This window comes from Thunnus maccoyii, chromosome 5 (genome assembly GCF_910596095.1).
Source record: "Thunnus maccoyii chromosome 5, fThuMac1.1, whole genome shotgun sequence".
NCBI lineage: Eukaryota > Metazoa > Chordata > Actinopteri > Scombriformes > Scombridae > Thunnus > Thunnus maccoyii.
The window spans coordinates 20,907,288-20,926,020 of record NC_056537.1 but is presented as its reverse complement, the minus strand read 5'-3'; the positions used below and the strand labels follow the sequence as shown (position 1 = coordinate 20,926,020).

General features: G+C 39.8%; 2 protein-coding genes across 2 annotated transcripts; one reads left to right on the top strand and one right to left on the bottom strand.

Moving 5' to 3' along the window:
• Window positions 1–376: 376 nt before the first annotated feature.
• On the top strand, window positions 377–12,802 carry LOC121897124 (putative cation exchanger C521.04c). Its single transcript, XM_042411425.1, has 20 exons — window positions 377–558; window positions 3,300–3,464; window positions 3,542–3,648; window positions 3,746–3,860; window positions 4,688–4,804; window positions 4,897–4,958; window positions 6,425–6,577; window positions 6,699–6,890; window positions 7,006–7,105; window positions 7,215–7,356; window positions 7,510–7,693; window positions 7,960–8,059; window positions 8,842–8,963; window positions 9,084–9,115; window positions 9,750–9,862; window positions 9,999–10,144; window positions 10,222–10,316; window positions 10,399–10,477; window positions 10,581–10,689; window positions 11,679–12,802. Exons 1-20 carry the CDS (start codon window positions 489–491, stop codon window positions 11,750–11,752), a joined length of 2,277 nt encoding a protein of 758 aa, XP_042267359.1. The 5' UTR covers window positions 377–488; the 3' UTR covers window positions 11,753–12,802.
• On the bottom strand, window positions 12,325–18,704 carry LOC121897125 (kelch domain-containing protein 10-like). Its single transcript, XM_042411426.1, has 10 exons — window positions 18,453–18,704; window positions 17,299–17,391; window positions 16,903–17,124; window positions 15,832–15,986; window positions 15,563–15,711; window positions 15,366–15,450; window positions 15,203–15,269; window positions 15,048–15,095; window positions 14,819–14,958; window positions 12,325–14,728 (listed from the first exon to the last, which is right to left on the bottom strand). Exons 1-10 carry the CDS (start codon window positions 18,529–18,531, stop codon window positions 14,519–14,521), a joined length of 1,248 nt encoding a protein of 415 aa, XP_042267360.1. The 5' UTR covers window positions 18,532–18,704; the 3' UTR covers window positions 12,325–14,518.
• Between the last annotated feature and the right edge of the window lie 29 nt (window positions 18,705–18,733).

Genomic DNA, 18,733 nt, shown 5'->3' with positions numbered 1-18,733 from the left:
AGATAATTATTATTTTTTTTTTTTTGTGAAAAAACCAGACACAAATTATTATTAAAAGTAGAGTATTTTACATACATCTTAAAACATGTCTGGAGGGGACCTGTTTAAATAAGGAATTTGTTTCTAAAACTGTCAGCCTACTTTTGTGTAAGAACCATTTTGAATGAAGGACTTGTACTGGTAAATATTCATTTCACATTCTAGTATTTCTACTTTTACTCAAGAGTCGGAATATTATGTCTTCCACCGCTTTAACCTGCTGTACAAACTCATTTTAACAGCTCGGGTGTCTGTTAATTAGGGTGGGTTTTCCCTTTAAGGAGCTCAACAATGACGGCCTACATTTCCCACAATCCCACGCGGCCTAAATCTCCGTGAGTCAGTGCGTCCACTTCGCAGCAGAGGAGCGACAGCAGCGTGACTGAGGGGAGATGAGCGGGTCAGACCTGCAGCAATAAGACTTACCGGTGAGTGTTTGTCCGGAGGAGATGTCTCTGTCGTCCTCACCGAGCACAGACACGTCCAGCCGGAGGAGGAGGCCGGCTGAACACGGTCAAGGTGAGCGGCTGGAGCTCTTATTATATAGCCTGTGTGATAATGAAAAAACTTTATTTGTAACAAGCAGACTGTGTAACAGCAGTGTAAATACTGAACACTCTCCATTTTAAGTCGGTCTGCATGTTGTTTACAGTAGCGTTAGGTGTTATTTACCGTGATATAATTATATGAGTGAATGTGAATGACGGCTCAGCATCGACAGTGCTGTTGCATATCGGACAGTCACGTCTTATTGATTAAGAGGTGGCTCCCTCAGCGTGTGTGTGTGTGTGTGTGTTTGTGTGTGTGCCCAAATCTCCACGTGACAGAGAGGTTATATACGTGTAAAAGTATTATGAGACATTTAAAATCTAGTGGTCGTGTTTGCTGTTACTGTATGACACACTGTAGCTGCAAACTAATGAATATTTTCATTTATCATTAATTATTCAATCAGTTATCAATTAATTGTTTTTTTTTAATTAAATAAGTTAATTTAATTAGATTTCACATTGGATTAACAGCCATATAAAACAGAAAAAAGCAGCGAATTCTCACAACAGAGAAGCAGGAACCAGAAAATGTTTTGACATTTTTGCTCCATAACTGCAGTAAACAGTTAACTTATTTTCAAAATAGTTGAATTGATCAATGAAATACTTGTTTTAGCCCTGACCAAAAATTTCTCCATCACTTAGTGTCAGCAACATATCTGATCCTCAGTTGCCAAAACTGACAAAATTGGTAGATTTTTTTAAATAAAAGGTAAGTTAACATGTATCAGATTATGTCCTGAATAATATGAATTTAATGTTTATCCAGGTAATAATGAATTAAAGAAGACTGGGGGCTGTCGTTCATTGTCATTGAGAGACAGTGATTAACTTATCTTAATCCTGTGGTGATATAGGATTACACATTTATTATTAATTAATAGTAGTGAATTAAAGTAATGCTGCCTAAGACCTCCTCTGTTAGTGCACAATCAGTAACACTTTTTGGTGTCTTTTATATTTTTACACATCTCAGGAAGCAAAGACAAAAAAAAGAGGAACTAAAACTCTACCTAAAGTGTGTGTTTTAAAGTTTTTAAAAGGGGAAGTCACGAATAACGTGCTTGCTTGTCTCATGATGGGAGTACTCTCTTCACTTATCAAGGCTGTATCTTGTAAGAGACAAACCCTGGAAATGGATGAATGAATGAATGAATGACCCTAAGGCTGTTTTTACCCTTTACTTAATTGCAGTCATGCCTCTGGTTTCACTGCAGGACATGCAGAACAAATCCAGCTGTTGTCAAGCTGTCAGAGGTAGTAAAGAGTAGAAAGATAGTTAGATGAGCTTTTTACCTCTGAGGGGAACTTTGTACATCCACATAAACCCACACTTAGGTACAGATGCAGTGATACAACATCTGAATATTTATACTGTAAATGCATTCAGGGCTACTGACAGAGGTGACGATGGTCATGTCAAAATGTGATTTGTTCCACTTCAAAGTCCTTGAGGTACTGTGAAAAATGGAGCAAGGTCATATGTGTGTGATGGCTCTGTAGCTGAGGTCTCAGAGGTTGGGGGGTTGGGGAGGGTCAGGATTTTGGAAGCGGTATGTTTTTAACCCCCCCCCCAATATGATTCCAAAATGTTTTAAGCTTTCCACCACTTCACCTCGCCCACTGATGGAGGTGGTATTGTGGGCAGTGCAGTGTACACTGGGAGCGCTGGTCATTTGACTCAGCAAGTTTGGCTCTGCACTGTAAGGAAAGGACTGTGGTGCTGCAGATAGAGTGTTTACACTGTCACAGACCAACAGCAAGTCAATGCATGTGGATGTTGTCCTCAAGACAAAGACTTGATTGATTCATGATAGCAGTGTGGCAGTTAAAAGATTTTTAAGATGCCTTTCTATCTTTCCTATACATGGTCAAAGTCCCCTTCTGTTAAAAAATGTTCACTTCAGTTGGATGTTTTTGCTTCACTGTGCAGAATGATGTATGTGTTTTCACATTAGTCTGCTGTAGGGGGAAGTTTTCTCTGTGCTCGCCTTAAATCTGAGTTTAAGGTTTGTGCAAGCATGATTTGTGACTTCACAACTAGTTTGGAGCCAATAGTGCTTCAGTGTGCAAGTTGCACAGGGTGATGTGGAAACTTGAAGCCTCCAGTGCACAATCACTGAGAATGGACTTTGTAGTGAAGTAGGAGACATCTTGAAGCTCAAATCAAATCAATCCAATCAATCAAATGCAGGAATCGGTTGACTGGGGTTTTGATACTACTTGGTATTGGCTTATTTCGGTCAAATTAAAGGTATCGAGTACCGATACCCAGCCCTACTTTAATCATGTCTGTAAAACTGCCCTAGTAAACATTTATTGTTGACTTCATGATTTAGCAACAAACTCAAAAGTACAAAAGTAAACTCTAAAGGTTTCGCCACAGTTTTGTCTCCTTACTAAAATGGTAATAACATCAAAAATCATAATATTAATATAATAATATATAAATAGATCAGAATATTCTTTGCTACTTCTACTACAACAAATAATGAAAAATGACTGTCTGGCTCATGGATTGATGGTACAGTAACCTTATGATCCATTTTTTCAGTACCACTAAATAGTATTCAGCACATGATGTTTCCGTACTTTTCAACTTTTTTCCTGTAATAATTTGTTGTCCAATATTTCAGCTTCTTACTTTGTGACAATATAACACATCTTTTAGTTTTCTCTGACTAACTAGTTTCTTGCTTGGTGTTGCAGATCTTTCATGGGAACAGGATAACCCGGCAGGATACGATCATGGTCAGATCCACGACCGCCTTTGTAGAGATCAGCAACCTAATTCATCAGGCACTTGCACTCCATCTACACATCACTGCACATGTCCTGCCCTGTGCACAACAAAACACATGTCAGCACACCCATGTGAGTATCAGCCAGCATTTAGATTTGTTCACAGAAATGCTGACATGTTTACAAACATTTGTCATTTGTCATTTTAGGCCCAAGCCATCATGTCTGTGAGGATAGCTGGGAGGACCTCCAGAGCAAGAGAACCATCAGAGCAGAGAACGAAGTGGAAGCCAACAAACTGGTCAACAACTACATGGTAAAAAGTCTGAAAGCAAAGGTTTCCCACTGCAAATAGAAAGAGGCAAAACTCTTCATCACTCAGACTCACTGTTTGTTGTGTGTGTGTGTGTCAGTTTGGTTTTAGAAAATGGAAGAGCCATGTGACGGAGCGTCCATTTGAAGACAGGTCAGAAGTGGTGAAAGAGCTCTACTCCGAGCTGAACGTCATTAGGCCACGCACTGGTCCAGGTAATAGATTATTGTGCTTGTGTACTATGTACGGTTTGGGTCCACAGTTTTTCAAGTCCTTCTTCAAACAATACTGCCCTTAGGTACATTGAAAGGGTTATAAGTAGCTGTAATTGTTCCTCCTGTCCATACTGGCTGCAAAGAGATCCCTTCCTAAAGTGATGTCAGTGTAAGTGATGGAGGACAAAATCCACAGTCTTCATTCTGTGTCAAAATGCATGCTAAGTTCAGCTGAAGTTTACAGTAGACAAATAATGGATATCTTCCAGAATTATGGTCTTTTTATTATCAAATTCCCTCTTTGAATTTCCAGAGACAATGTTTCCTTGCTGAGCCGCAGCTGAGGAACACAAAGCAGGAATTTAGTGCTAAAAATACCGTAACCTTGGAAGATAACCACTTGATTTGACTAACTCAGACTGCTCAAGCCTCATATTAGCTTAAACTTGAGAATTCATTTTTGCACCAGAAGAGGGCAATGGATTTTGTCCCTCATCACTTAGGTTGAAATTGGGATCTCTTTGTGGGTAAAACGGACAGCAGGATTAATTACAGTGACCAATAAATAATCCTTTCAACGTACATAAGGTTAGCAGGTTTGGCTAACCTCGGGGTTTGTTTAAAACCTCTATGATTGTCTCTTGTTTCTTTTTAGAGATGTCACCTTGTTCTGACAATTAACTTTAAGAGTACAATGTTGTTATTACTAATTAGGAATGTTGACCAAAACCATGTGGGACCTTTAAATTACATGGATACAAATTGTCACTGTGGGGCTTGTCAGCCCTTCACTAATGGTTTTGGTCTGCTTGTCATCCTACTGTCAGGTCATCTCATCACAATTGGAAATGTAGCGTATGTGCTGTTATTTGGTTGGTGGGTCTCTCTGGCGTACCTCCTGGTCAGCATACTAATGTTCATCACCGTCGCTGGTGTACCATATGGTAGGTGAGCCAATCAACAAAGGATAATAACAGTGTTTAATATTGATTATCACATATTATCCTCACTCATTTATGTCTTTCTCTCTCTTCAGGCAAGCTTTGCCTGAAGTTGTCCTGCTACTTCCTGTGGCCATTCGGCAAGTCAATCCACGAGGTATTTCATGGATCTGGGTTCAGTTAATGTTTGAAATGAGCATGTGAAACAATAAATCCTCTAGTTTCCTCATAATCTCTGTCTGACTTGTGGTCATAAAAGCAGAAGTCTTTTTTTTTCTGAATAACAGCACAAGTCTGCAACACTTCACAAGCCACTTGCAATAACTCGTTATTGCAATGTGTCCTTGCAGATGCAGTTGACACTTTGAACACAATTAAACAAATTTCCCATCAAGACTTTTAAAGTTCACGAAGTTTACGTGTGCAAAGAGTTAGTTTGATATCAATACTAGCGGCTCACCAGTTATTTCACAGAGTGCAGAGGAAACATAAACACAAACTTACAGTGATAGAGGACAGAGCTGTGTCGGTGTTTGGTGTTGCGAGCCTAACGAATACATGGTGCAGCATTATTGTAGTATTACAATCTGTCTGACCTCTTTAGTAGATGGTTCTGTTGGATATACAGCACACTGTGATCACTATCTATACTTAGTGTAGACTACAGACTATAAGCTGTGCCAGAGTGGAGTCACTGTGCTGCAGATTCTTATAGAAGTCAGCAGGTGTCTGGTAGATTATTAATGCCTCTTTATAGTGTTTCTCAAGGTTCAATTTTAGATGTGTATCATTTCAGGGATGATACACATCTGTGTCTGCCTGTGAAAATCAAATTACCCAATTGTCCTTTTGTTAGATGTCAGCCAAACGTTGTACCAGATATTCTCTTTGGTTCTCACAACTCTCAGCTCCAAAAACTCTGTCATCAAATGTGAAATTTTGTGCTCAAATCTTGTTGCCTGATATCAGACAGAATTGACTTGGTGGAGGGAGCGGATTTAAAGGTCTGGACTCAGGCAACAAATCTTGCGGTTCTCTCTATTTATGAGTTAGTTTTTGGTGCTCAGGTTAAAACACAAACAGTTGGATTTTCTTTCCCCCAAAAAAGCAGCACCATCTTTTTTTGGCTTCCCTTCCTATATAATTATTTTTGATTTTGATATATTACAAAATTACATATACAAAAAGTCAGGACCAACCTACATGTCTGAACTTTGAACCCTCTGCACCCTAGATTGTTCTCATAGGTCACTAATGTTTATATTCAGATCCAGAAATGTGACTTAAAGAATCTCACAGTGAGATGGAGCATTCGCAGTGACGCCTCAAGATTTTAGAACAATCACTTCAGAGTTCAACAAAATTCAGTTTTATGTGAATAAAAGTTTATATTGGTTTATGACTTTTTATATTTTTGGGGACTTTTTATATTTCTCTTTTATTGTGCGGTCTTGTAATTTTGTTATTAACTTTTAGAAAAGTGCTACTTTAAGTGTATTACTGTGATTGTTCCAAATGTGACTATGTATATGAGAATTATTTTGATTGTGATTATTATTAAACTAGATTAAATGTTACAGTTGGTGCTTTAATGAGCTTTAATTATCTGTAATGTTTCTCCAGATTGGAAACACATTGAGGAGGTGCTGTGAGCAAATGCCAGACTGTGACTGCATCATAGAGGGGATGGAGGATAACTCACCAGTTCTGCTGCCTTCACCCACAGAGGTGCCAGTCCCAGAGATGCCAGGGCGACCTGTGCGCACTCCATACTGGGTAACTTTCCACATTTAAAGTATACATACAGTACCAGTCAAAAGATTGGACACACTTTCTCTCACTGTGTATATCATATATCAAGCATGGGATATAAATGAGTGTCCTTCTTGTTGCGTAGCATCGCATCTCCACCTATGTGTGGCTGCTGCTGGGATATCCTCTTCTGGTGGCCATCCACTTCCTGGCCTGCTTCTTCTCTTGGATCCTGGTCTTCACCATCCCTGTTGCCAAGATGAACGCACGCACTTTGAGTGTCATCCTTCTCTTGGCTCCTGAGGATGTTTCTGTCTCCACCTGCTCGCAGAGGAAGGCAAGGCAGATATTTAGCACTAATAAGCTCCAGCGTTAAACCTGGAGAAATACAAGCCTTGTCAGTGTTGGTGTGATGCTCATGCACAGTTTCTTTTTTTTTACTTGACCCTTAGAATCAAGGCTATGAGACCAGAGCGCTGCTGTGCTGCTACCATGCTGCAAACTGGTATTACTACAAGTATACTGTTGATGGGATCAATGTATTTGCTGTCAGTATCCTTTACCATTAGATGTGTAGTGTGTATGAGTGTGTGTGTGTTTCTGTGTGTGTGTCAGCGTGCATCATATGAAGACCTGTTGTCATCTTTGACCCTCATCTCAGACCTCCTCCCTCTTGTAATAATTGCCATGGTAATTGGCTACATCGACAGAGAAAACAAGTACGCCAGCTCTGATGTCAAGTTCGCCACAGCGATTGGTTCCATCATACCTCTGTCATACTACATTGGTATGGGCATCGCCAGGTGAGCTGTTTCTCATTACCTTAAAATACACCTGTAGAGTGACCCAAGGAGAAATAAAACAAATTGAGTTTGATGGTACTCGTTACAGCTAGAGTGCCAAATGTGTTATCACAATACTTCAGATGTTCATTTTGGTCATTCTGGCACTTGCAGCATCTCAGCCCAGAGTAACTTTGCTGTGGGTGCAGTGGTGAACGCCACCTTCGGCTCCATCACAGAGTTGACCTTTTACATCACAGCCCTGCTCAGGGGTCACCGGGCAGCCAATCCGTGTCTGCAGGAGGTTGTGAAGGCAGCACTGACTGGCACGCTGCTGGGCTGCATCCTCTTCATCCCTGTGAGACATTCACATCACATTTCTTTTTACATGTTTGAGAATGATTTAGTAAAAACAATCATTCTCAAAAGTATGTAAGCAATTTTAAGCTAATGAACCAGCGTTCTACCTCACCCACTGTGGAAATTATTTCATTTTTTAATTTTTGCATGTCACCATGCCACCTCCATTTAACATTGTATCATTTCATTAAATCATTAAATCAGTGAAAGTTATGCCAAACGGAAACACCATGTATAAATTGAAGCTTTTTGTCTTTTATTCAGGGCATCTGCATGATAATTGGAGGGCTGAGACACAGTGAGCAACGATTCAACAGTCGCTGTACAGGAGTGAGCTCTTCGTTGCTCTTCATCTCTGTAGGAGGTAAATAACTGAAAAGCAATATGCCAACACCCAGCTGTATGTTTCTGGAAGTATCAGATACTTTCAGCTGTATTTCTAGCTGTATTTTTAGATGCAAAACACCTCATGGAACTGGTCTCCAACTCAATCATATTTAGTTAGCTGAAGTCTCCACCAGGAGAAGCTGTTTTGTCATTGTCACATCAGTTCTTCAATAGCACCCTGCATTACCTCCAGCCTCCTAAAGGCAATGAAGGTTATAGTGGCTACATTTTAACACTTGCGCCACCTGCAGGCAACACAGCTGCAGTCTTTTTTTCAGCTTTTTTTTATTGCATTTGTGTGAGTGTTTTCAGGTTTTACATTTAACTCTTGTACCACATGCTAGCTTAAATTAATTAAAAGAATTTAACATTTTGTGTCAAACTAACCTCTAGTTGATATAAAATAATCAAATGAAAGAAAGTTCTACATGTGACACAGATGTTTTAGTAAGTGAGTTTGTAAATTAATATATAATTTATTACCCGTCCTAAATACTGAAACTGTAAGCCATGATTAATATGATTTTTTTAGGCAGTAGACCATCATAGAAGTACTTTGTGTAAAGAAATAGTCACATGTCCAAAATTATTAACCAGTAAGAAAAAGAAATGTTTAATATTTCAAACATCAAATAATCAATTCCACATGGAAAAAGAAAATGCTTGATGATACTCAGGTGATAGAGGCTGACTGAAATCAACTGCAATGTAAAACATTACCAAAATGCATTGACTCATCCCCCTTACTGTCAACGGCAGGTGTATTTGCCCCCACGCTGTTCTCCAAGGCTTACGGGAACCTGGTGTGCAACGCCTGCACCAACTCCACTGGAGGAAACAGCAGCGGGCCGTTTGTCTGCCACAACTGTCATTACGATCTGGTCAGCATCCTCAGCCGGGAGGAAGCCAAAAACCTTCCAAACTCATTATAACAAACAATGTATGACTTACATGCACAGTTTTATGTATAATGTGATAATCTTTCTGTTTTTATTCAACAGAACAACGGTACTTTGTTCCACAGCCATGTTGAGTAAGAAATTATACTTTATATATTTATACTGTATACAGACTCTAAAGCAATTAAAGGACCTTACAGCTTGAACTACAAGTTGTGAATAACTACCAACATCACTACTATTTTCCAAACTATACCATAAGTTTCTAGGCTAATGTTGGCGTTTCAGGGAGCTACTGGTTTCGGTTCAGTTACAAAAATCACTTGCAGAAGCTGGAGTCATGCTAGACATAATGTGATCTATTGCCAACATATTTTATTTCTAAGACATGGTATTGCTGTTGTGAGCAGAGGTGACGAAGAGTTACAACACAGACCCTACTCACAGCTCTATCACCATCCAATGATAACATAAAATTGACAATTGATAAAAGTAACATGCAAAACTGTTTGTCAGGCACGTTTCCAGCTGATTTTCATACCATTGGGAAACAAATGGAAACCAGTATCTACCAAGAAGGTGATAAATTAATCAAAAAACTAGTGCTGTGATGCGAAAGTGCTCGGCAGTGATGTCAAATGTTTGAAACAAATGAGGCAAACCCTGTGAGAACCACCATACGGTCTTGTTAATTTCTAAAATAATTCAGTAAGCTGCTCCTTTTATATTTCTTCCCTCTCATTAATTGTGTGTGTTCTTTGTCGTTAGGCCGCTGGTGTACACCGTGTCTGCCCTCTTGCCAGTTGCCTACATCATTGGGCTGATATTCACACTGAAGACACACTCCCACATTTATGACATTCATGTTGGAGAGGGCCAAGGTACGAGTGTCCTTCTCAGAGTTAACAGCTAAAACAGAATTGCACCTTGCATTATTGAGATATAATACGGTGAACAGTGAGGGTTCAGTTAATGTTAACACACCACATCATGTCCTCTCTCTGTGTGTCTGTCCAGTGACCGGCCACAATGGGGCAGTGGTCCACTGGTCACGGTGGAGGTCTCTGGTCATCCTCATCATGGCCACTGTGCTCATGTCTGCCTGCGCTGACCTCGCCACTGAGCACATCCAGCCCATTCTCAACCAGCCCAACATCTCTCAGGTCGGGCCGCACATCTGAGGAGCTTTTTGTCTGACTGTGTCCTCCTGCTGTGCTAATGTATCTATTTCTGTCTCCAGTATTTCATTGGGGTAACAGTTCTCGCTATGGTTCCTGAGATCCCAGAGATTGTCAATGGGATTCAGTTTGCTCTCCAAAACAACATCAGTCTTAGGTAAATTCTGGCTCATATGAAAAGGTGCTTACAAGGTTTGGAAAGTGATGTCTGTATGTAAATTATTTGCATTTTTTTCCAGCTTGGAGGTGGGGAGCTGTATCGCTGTGCAGGTCTGCATGCTACAGATTCCAATTCTGGTCTTATTTAATGCCTTCTATGTAAGACATCCTCTTCCTTTTCATCATTGATTCATTCATAAAGATACCTTCCCTTTGTGGTTTATAGCTCCCTGTAATTAAACTCCATCTCTGCTTTGTGTAGGATGTGGGGTTTGTGCTCTTGTTCAGTGACCTACACCTATGGGCCAGCATCTTCAGCGTGATTCTGGTCAACTACATCTTCATGGATGGCAAGTCAGATTATTTTCAGGGTAAGTTTTGAGTTTTTTCACAGTGCAATATGAGACAACTGAGCTTGTGCAAATAGAAAAGAAATAATTATCAAATAATGTTGTCTTGTGACTCTTCCAAAAAAAACCTCTAGTTAATCAATCCTGAACTTGTGATGTGAGTTATGTGAGGTGTTTGTCCTCAAAGATTGACTGAGTGAACTCTTTTTTTTTCCATTTTTAAGGACCATGCTGGTTGTTTTGCATGTTTAATTATACATTGTATGTAGTTTGCATTACTGCTGAGCATCCTCAGAATTCCAGTGATTTCATCATACTTTTAAAAAACAGCAGTAATCGCTAATCCCTCGCAGTTAATGTTTGCTTCACTTCTCAGTTACTTTATAATCTCATGGTAATGCTGCAGTTTTGAAAAGTTAACATTCATCAGCTATGCCGTTGCAAAATCAAAACATACGGTATAATGAGCAAACTTAGATGTTGTGATTTGGATGTGAATTGTTTGAAATATGTGAAATATTTGGTTTTAATTGCATTAAGAAGCGCTGATCAGCAGCTAATCCTCAAGTCTGACATCTTGAAGCTTCTTTGAGTGCACCACAGTAACTGTCCCAAGATTCAGGTTTAGTCATTTATCTTTAAGTTATGGATAACTTACCAACAGAGGTCTTTTAACTTTAGTCCATGCTAACTAAAGTCCAGATTTTAGTCAGTAAAATATAGAAACATCTTAGTAAAACTGCAAAACAAGTGTCACAATGGTCCCTGCTTGCATCTGCGTTACAATGCAATGATAACAAAATTTATGGTGATGATATCGATGGCTGCCTGAAAGATGGGAAATATATCTAAATACTTAAAGTATGCTGAGGAAAATGTAGTAAGAAATGAAACATGCTAATCCAGTGTGGTAATTTGGTTGGATGTCATTTTAGAACAAATAGGCATTGTCAAAATGTGTAACATATAGATGCAATACTCACTTTTATTTCCTGTCTTGTTTTATGCAGGTACAGCTCTGGTGGTCGTCTATCTTATCCTACTGGCTCTGTATTACTTCGCTCCATCTCCAGCAGGCTGCTGACTCTGGGACTGTAATCTTCAGCCCATTTTATTTAAGTCGGAAAGACACTCATATTTCATACCACTCCTTGTTGATGAAATTTAATCCTGACAGGATTATGATAGTGGGAGCCCTGAGACTGACCTTTTAATCAACCATTTTTTGTTTCTTAAATTATACAAATGACAAGACTGAAATTTATCTCAGGTAGGTAATTTTTTTGACTGTACAAATAGATCACTCCTACCACTGTAAACTGTACGGTATGTAAGCTAACATACCTAAATATTTTACTTTATACTCATAGATTCTTATGCTAAACAGTGTCGTAGGAAAGAAAAGCAGTATTTTTACAATACAGATCGGTGTTATGATGTAAAGTATCTGCACTAATTGTATTTTGTTTAAGGATAATGTTGTAATACATTTTGTATACTTTGTAACTCCAAAATGTAGAGATGGTAAATTTCAGAGTTCATTACATAAGTGACATTATTTAACAGAACAGAACAGAAACACCCTACAGTATATTGAAAAAGTGGCATGGCTGGCTGTGCTTAGCAACAACAAAAACAACATCTGTCAATACAACGTTTTGAAAAAAACCGACTGCCTGTGTTTTTATTGTTTGTACAGACAGGAATTACAAAACATAATGTACATTACAGTCATAACTGCCTTTGAGGAGACATTCACCTTTTCTCCTAAGAGTTCATGTGAAGTGACATGCACACCGTACTGACATGCAGAAGAGATCATTTAACTTTCATTAACATCGAAGATAATGCAAATATAAACATCTCGGTTTTAAGCAAGGCAGTACATTTACCAAATCCGAGCGTAGTGAAGTAGACCTTCTTCACAAGACCACATAAATAAGGCCGTAACATGTCAAACTAAGGACAAGTATGTGAAGCAAGGTTTTGAATGTGAAAATGGGCATCGTTGTACATCATGAAACATGGAGTTTAGCTTAATATTGTACCAACACGGCTGCAACAAATGTGTGAAATAAAATGCTGTCGAGATACACAACGTGCAAATTCAAGATAGAGGCTAACGAAATTGGTGGAAAAAAATTAAAGGCGTGTGACTTGATTGAAGCAGCTGGGAGCAGTACTACAGTGTTAGAGGTTTACAGTCCACAGTAATAACAATAGATTTGATTTCATCAAAATCATCTAGTTGTACCAAAATCTAGTTTCACAAAAATGACTGATACTCCTGACATTTTGACGATGTTGAATGTTTTCAGATCACAGTATTTCACATCTTGAGTTTGCCTTTCATACGGTACCTTGTTACTGATTTAAAAAGTCCCATGCCGCTCATTATTCAAAGTACCACAGCACTACGGCACGAAAAAAACAAAGTTAAAAATAAAAACAGTAAAATAATAAAGCCTATGTTACAGTATAAAAATTAAAATGGAGTTCAGTCATGATGTGAGAAATGAAATGACAGTAAAAATCAGGCGGGAAAAACAAATGTAGCTACATGTTTACCTATAATTTAAAGTTTTGTAATAAAACTAAACAGCAGCACAGTGATTAAAATAAATAAGTAAAAAATGTCTCTGTGGGTTTAAAGTTATGGGAAAATCTTTAGCTGCAAGTGGCACCTCCTGATTAATCATGAGCAGAAAAAAAAAAATCAGAAACAAAAAGGCTCATGTGGAGAGCACCGGGAACATCACATGGAGAATCCAGAGAGTCATGAATGAATAAGACTTTCAAAGATGAATTACAGAGATATGATAACAACGTGTGACATTTTGGGGGAATTCGGAAGGCACCCAATGAAGGCTCAAGCGTCGCTGTGGAGCTACAGGTGTGTAAATTCATTCCTAACTAAGTGAGCTTCAGTCAAAAAAAGAAAAAGAAGAAGAAAAATGGAAGAGGCACTAGAAAATTCACAGTGATGCCATGTCACAGATGTTTTAACAAGCTTTTAGAGGTTTTTATCAGATCACAAGGCCTAATGTGACCAGTGAGGGGAACATTTTTCAATTTGAAGCGTGGAGTTAAAAATCGCAGCCTGATATCAGCATGCAATCAGAGAGTCCTTGAGGCTAAAACATGATCCCTTAAATAATTGACCTAACTAAACTGTTAAGAGGTATCACAGTTATAATGTATCAGCAGTGTGCCTCTTTTCCGAGAATCTCGCAACTATTTAATTGGTCTTTCAAGACACATGGTCACAGATTTCACCTGTAATTTCTGACCTTATCTATGTCACAGTGGGCGTAGCAGCAGCTGACTGAACATGTGTCAAAAGATGACAGCAGTGTGCGACGTGTTGTCATGTCAGCAATAGTGAAAGGAGCCGATCTCAGCCTATGACAGGAAGCTAAAAAAAAAATTACACCACAAGAAGGAACATTCATTCTGCTTTTTTCAAGAAATGGTGTACGCAACGTTTAGCCATTCCCTCGCAAGCTCATCACAAGTGTTGGTGACATGTGGGAAAGTAACTGAGGAGTGAATTATATAAATGATGAGCAAAGGAAATCAGCATATAGTGATTCTCGTCTCCACACTGATGCATGGCTTCTAATGGATGTATGCAAATCTGACACATTTACACACAAAGGAACTCAAAAAATTGCACTTTCCATTTAAAAAAAACAAACACACATTTATATAAATTTAGAAGGCATTCAAAGTTTTTTTTTCAGAACCATCTGACATCATTTTTCATTAAGATGAAGAAATGTTTGGCCTCGTTATCAGCGATTTAGAGTCAGTGCTGTTCCGTCACGTACCGCTGCCTTCGGTGCTTCGTCTATTTCAGCCTCTGGATTAGTGTGTGTGTCAGTCCCAGGCTGAGCAGCTGAAGGGTGGACAGCTGGGCTACGTGAGGGAACGTTTTCAGCAGTTTCTCCCAGGTCAGTTCCAGCAGGCTGGGAACCACCAACCACACCTTGTACAAAGAGCCAGTCCTTCGGTTCCCAGACATGTTGACGACACCGCCGTGGACATACATGCAGCCAGCCTAAGCGAGAGGAGTGAGTGGCAGGATATAAAATTTGCCTTCATGTAGAAATCTCGTGTAGAAGACGTGGTAATGAGTGAATTTACTCACCGGAGTGACTGCAGCACAGTGAAAGTAGGCTGGTTCTGGCATGACGGCAGGCAGCTTGGTCCACTGAAAAGTCTGCAGGTTGATTTTCCACAGGTCGGGCAGGATCATCTCTCCGTTATAACCGCCACATATAAACACCTCTAGAGGTGGAAACAGAGCGAGACATGATTAAAAAAAAACATTTCAGACATGTGTGTATCCAGAAGGTGGTGGGTGAAACAGTCCTTACCATCTTTGACCTGCACACAGCTGTGACACCGGCGGGCAGCTGGATATCCTGTCATGATAATGAAAGGAAACAAAGTAATTTTAATGTGTGATCTTCCAAGAGAAAAAAAAAAAAAAAAAAATCAAATTTTATTCCCCCAAAAACAAGTCACAAACCTATTTTTTCATGAGGTTTGGTGACTATTTCCTCCCAGTAATTTGTCTCCAAGTTATAAGCATGAATCTGAAGAAGACAAATTAAATAATTAACATTAAATACATAAAAGGAACACCTGTATGTTTCTACATCACATTTTGTCAATGTGCTCGTTTCTCTCACCTTGTCCAGGGGATATGAGGTCCATGAAGTCCCACCTCCCAAAATGTATATTCTTTGTTCATCATGAGCGAGTTCATGTCTGTACCTGTAAAATAATGCGATAATTTCAGTCTATTTTAATCTGTATTCTGGGAATCACTTTGTGTCACATATATTTTAGTTGTTAATTGTTATTAAAATGATCTCTGCTGTCTGACCTCTCCTCAGGTAGATCTGTGGGTGTGTTGTTGGGTTTGAGGTGGGTCCACTCCCTGGTGGTGAGGTCCAGCCTGTGCAGGTCGGTGCTGTAAAGGTAGCCTGTTGTCCCTCCGAACACATAGAGGTAGCCATTTATAATGGCCATCGCCTGGAAAATGGAGAGTGTTGAGAGATGTTTGTGGACAGAATACACAGCCGCAGAGTCACAGAGTTGTGAATACATGATGATGACAGAAGGACAGTTGTAAAAAGCCACAAACACTGTTACCTGTCCGTAGATCTTGTTGGGTTTCTTCCCTCTGCAGTTGAGCAGGTTCCATCGTTTGTATTGAACGTTGCAAACATGGACGTCATTACCGTTGTTTTCACCAAATGGAATCCCAGTTCCACCAAACACAAGAAGGTTGTTGCCGTGAAAAACAGCTGAGAGAGAGAGAGAGAGAGAGAGAGAGACAACAACATTATCAAACTATTACAGTTTGATATCTGGCTGAGTAAGTTAAGGTAAGTTTGGCTCAAATCAACATCCAGTGCTATTTCAGTCCCTGAAGTCTTGAGCTGCCTTTTTAGAATTAAAACCTGTATTAAAGGTTTCCTGTGAACATTTTGACCACCAGAGGCACTGTAGAGCAGTTTGAAGTGAGCAAATGTTCATGTAGAAAAAACAGCTTTCAAAACATTCAAAAAAAAGGTTTTGAAGCAGGAATTATATTCAGTATTTTCTTCTTTTTGTTACAACTAAAGTCTCACTCATCAGAACACTAAAGTCACTGAAGAAATCAGGCTGAGGCAGAGAGCTGACTGTAATCTGGTTTCTAAAGTGTGTGCAAACACACTGATTTTTTGCAGTGTGTCTGACAACTTATGTAGATGACATTTAAGCTGCCCTGAGGAATTTTTTTTGTAGACAAACAAAGTCTCTGTTTACATTGTTACTGACCACACACCAGTGTGTGTGTATCCTTGAGGTCTAACAACCCCACTGAGTGCATTTTCTTCACAAAACATTTGCAGAGGGGATTTTTCTTACAAGTTTGAAACCTGCACTGTTTACATCTGTCATTTACTTTCTAGCAGTCTTCTTCTCTGCCTTTGTAGCCACATTAATAGGGCCTGTAGATAAGAGGAATAGTGTGAAACTGTTGGCAGGAATGTGTATTGTATGTGTGCACAGAAACAAACAAAATGGGGATCCACTTCTAAAAACATTGCTCCGTAGACCTACTAGTGGCCAAAAACTCCACAAGGTGCATTTAAGTAAGACTAGTACCCGGTTCTAAATAAGAGCATGCGGTTGTAATTTTGACAACATTAAGGACAACATCCCATCAGTCCTTACCTGACATGGAGGCCAGCTCTGTGGGCATGTAACCCTCTGTGCGGACCTGCTGCCAGGTCGCTGTGGCAAAATGAAACCGCCAAAGCTCCCTGAAAAGAGGGTAATCTTCATTCTCCGACCCGCCTGCCTCCTCAAAGTCTGGGTTGTAGCCACCAAACACATACAGGTTGGTGCTGTCCGCCACACAGCGGTGTCCGCTCCGAGCGGGGGGTACACAGTGTCCTGTGGGAGGAATGTAACAAGCTTTTTAAGTCCCAGATGTAACATTTTATAGTGAATGGAAAGATTTAGCACAACACTGCAGCTACAATATATTCCTTAAACTGCAAGAATTTTATATGACACTGGTCTCCTCCGCCGAGCAAAGTCTAATGGGGCGGCCATGTAATTCAGTACCTTCTCTCAGAAACCTGTTGGGAATCCGCAGGTTGGGGCAGGAAGGGGAGAAGATGCGTCGAGCCTGAAGCCATCGTACACGCTTCTTGGAGCCTGGAAGTAAGTCACCACGTAGCAAGTAAAAAGACAGAGAGAGACAGAAATATGTAGTTAATGTACTGCTTGTATCTTGAATGTAATATATTATCTGTATTTCCAGAGATGGACTGATGACACTCCAAAAACCAGTGGATGCCATTTAGAGTGACCAGGAGGTAATGTGAGCTATTTCCGTTTACAGTTTAAACAATTTTTAATTGACTTATTATTAGACCTGTAACGATTAGTCGATTAATCGTTGTCAACTATTAAATCAATCACCAACCATTTTGATAATCTATCAATCGTTCTGAAACATCTTTTTACAAAGAAATGTCAAATTCTCTGATTCCAGGTTCTCAAATGCGAATATTTTCTGTTTTCTTTTGTCCTCTATGACAGTAAACTGAGTATCTTTGGGTTTTGGACTGTTGAACAAAAGGAGACATTTCAGGACATCATCTTGGGATATCAGAAACAGTAATCGACATGATTCACCATTTTATAGACCGAACAACTAATCGATTAATCGAAAATATTATTGACTGATTAATCGATAATGAAAATAATTGTTAGTTGCAGCCATACTTATTACTAATGATTATTTCTAAACGCATCACTTCTGTCAAAGCAAACATTTCGTTGTCATGCAGGCACGTGTGACACATCAAACATGCAGGATTTAACTTTTTAAACTTGCATTGTTTGAAAGTAATGAATGTTTTCTGGACTGATACAGTGTGTTTAATGCAAATGTATGTGTCCTCTGTGCCCCCCTCCCCTCTGTCTTTCATCCATTCAGCCTCTCATATGTTAATCTCTTTAAACAAGATTGCAACAATAGCACTGCAGTTGTCTGCTGGCTGTTCATTCACTCATTAATTTCTGCTGGCTTCCGTAGCAGCGTTAGCTCGCTTTGGCCTGTGTGTTGCACTGAAGCTACAGCCGCAAAACTCACTGACAAAACTCACACAAACGCACAAAATCAACGCTGACTGACGCCACCCACAAGGTTAACCTTTGGCTCGGTATCTGCTTTGCTGACTCAGGGCTGCTTCTTGGTTTTGTTTACAAACCTGAGTCGCGGATGGAGGGCCTCCACGACAGTTTCTCAAACTTATTGAGCTGACTGAAGTCATGTTCGGCCGCAGACATCTTCCCAGGGCGTCACGGAGAGGGTTCAGACCCGGAGCTGCACAAGAACCCGCTTCGGTTTAGACAGACGCCGTGGCATGAGACTGCGAGCTCCAGCAATCACAACAAAATCAAGAAATAACACAACGGAGCGTCCATACCTGCTGCTGCCTGCAACGTCACAACCAGCTGACCTGCTTTGACCAATCAGAGGAGGCGGAAC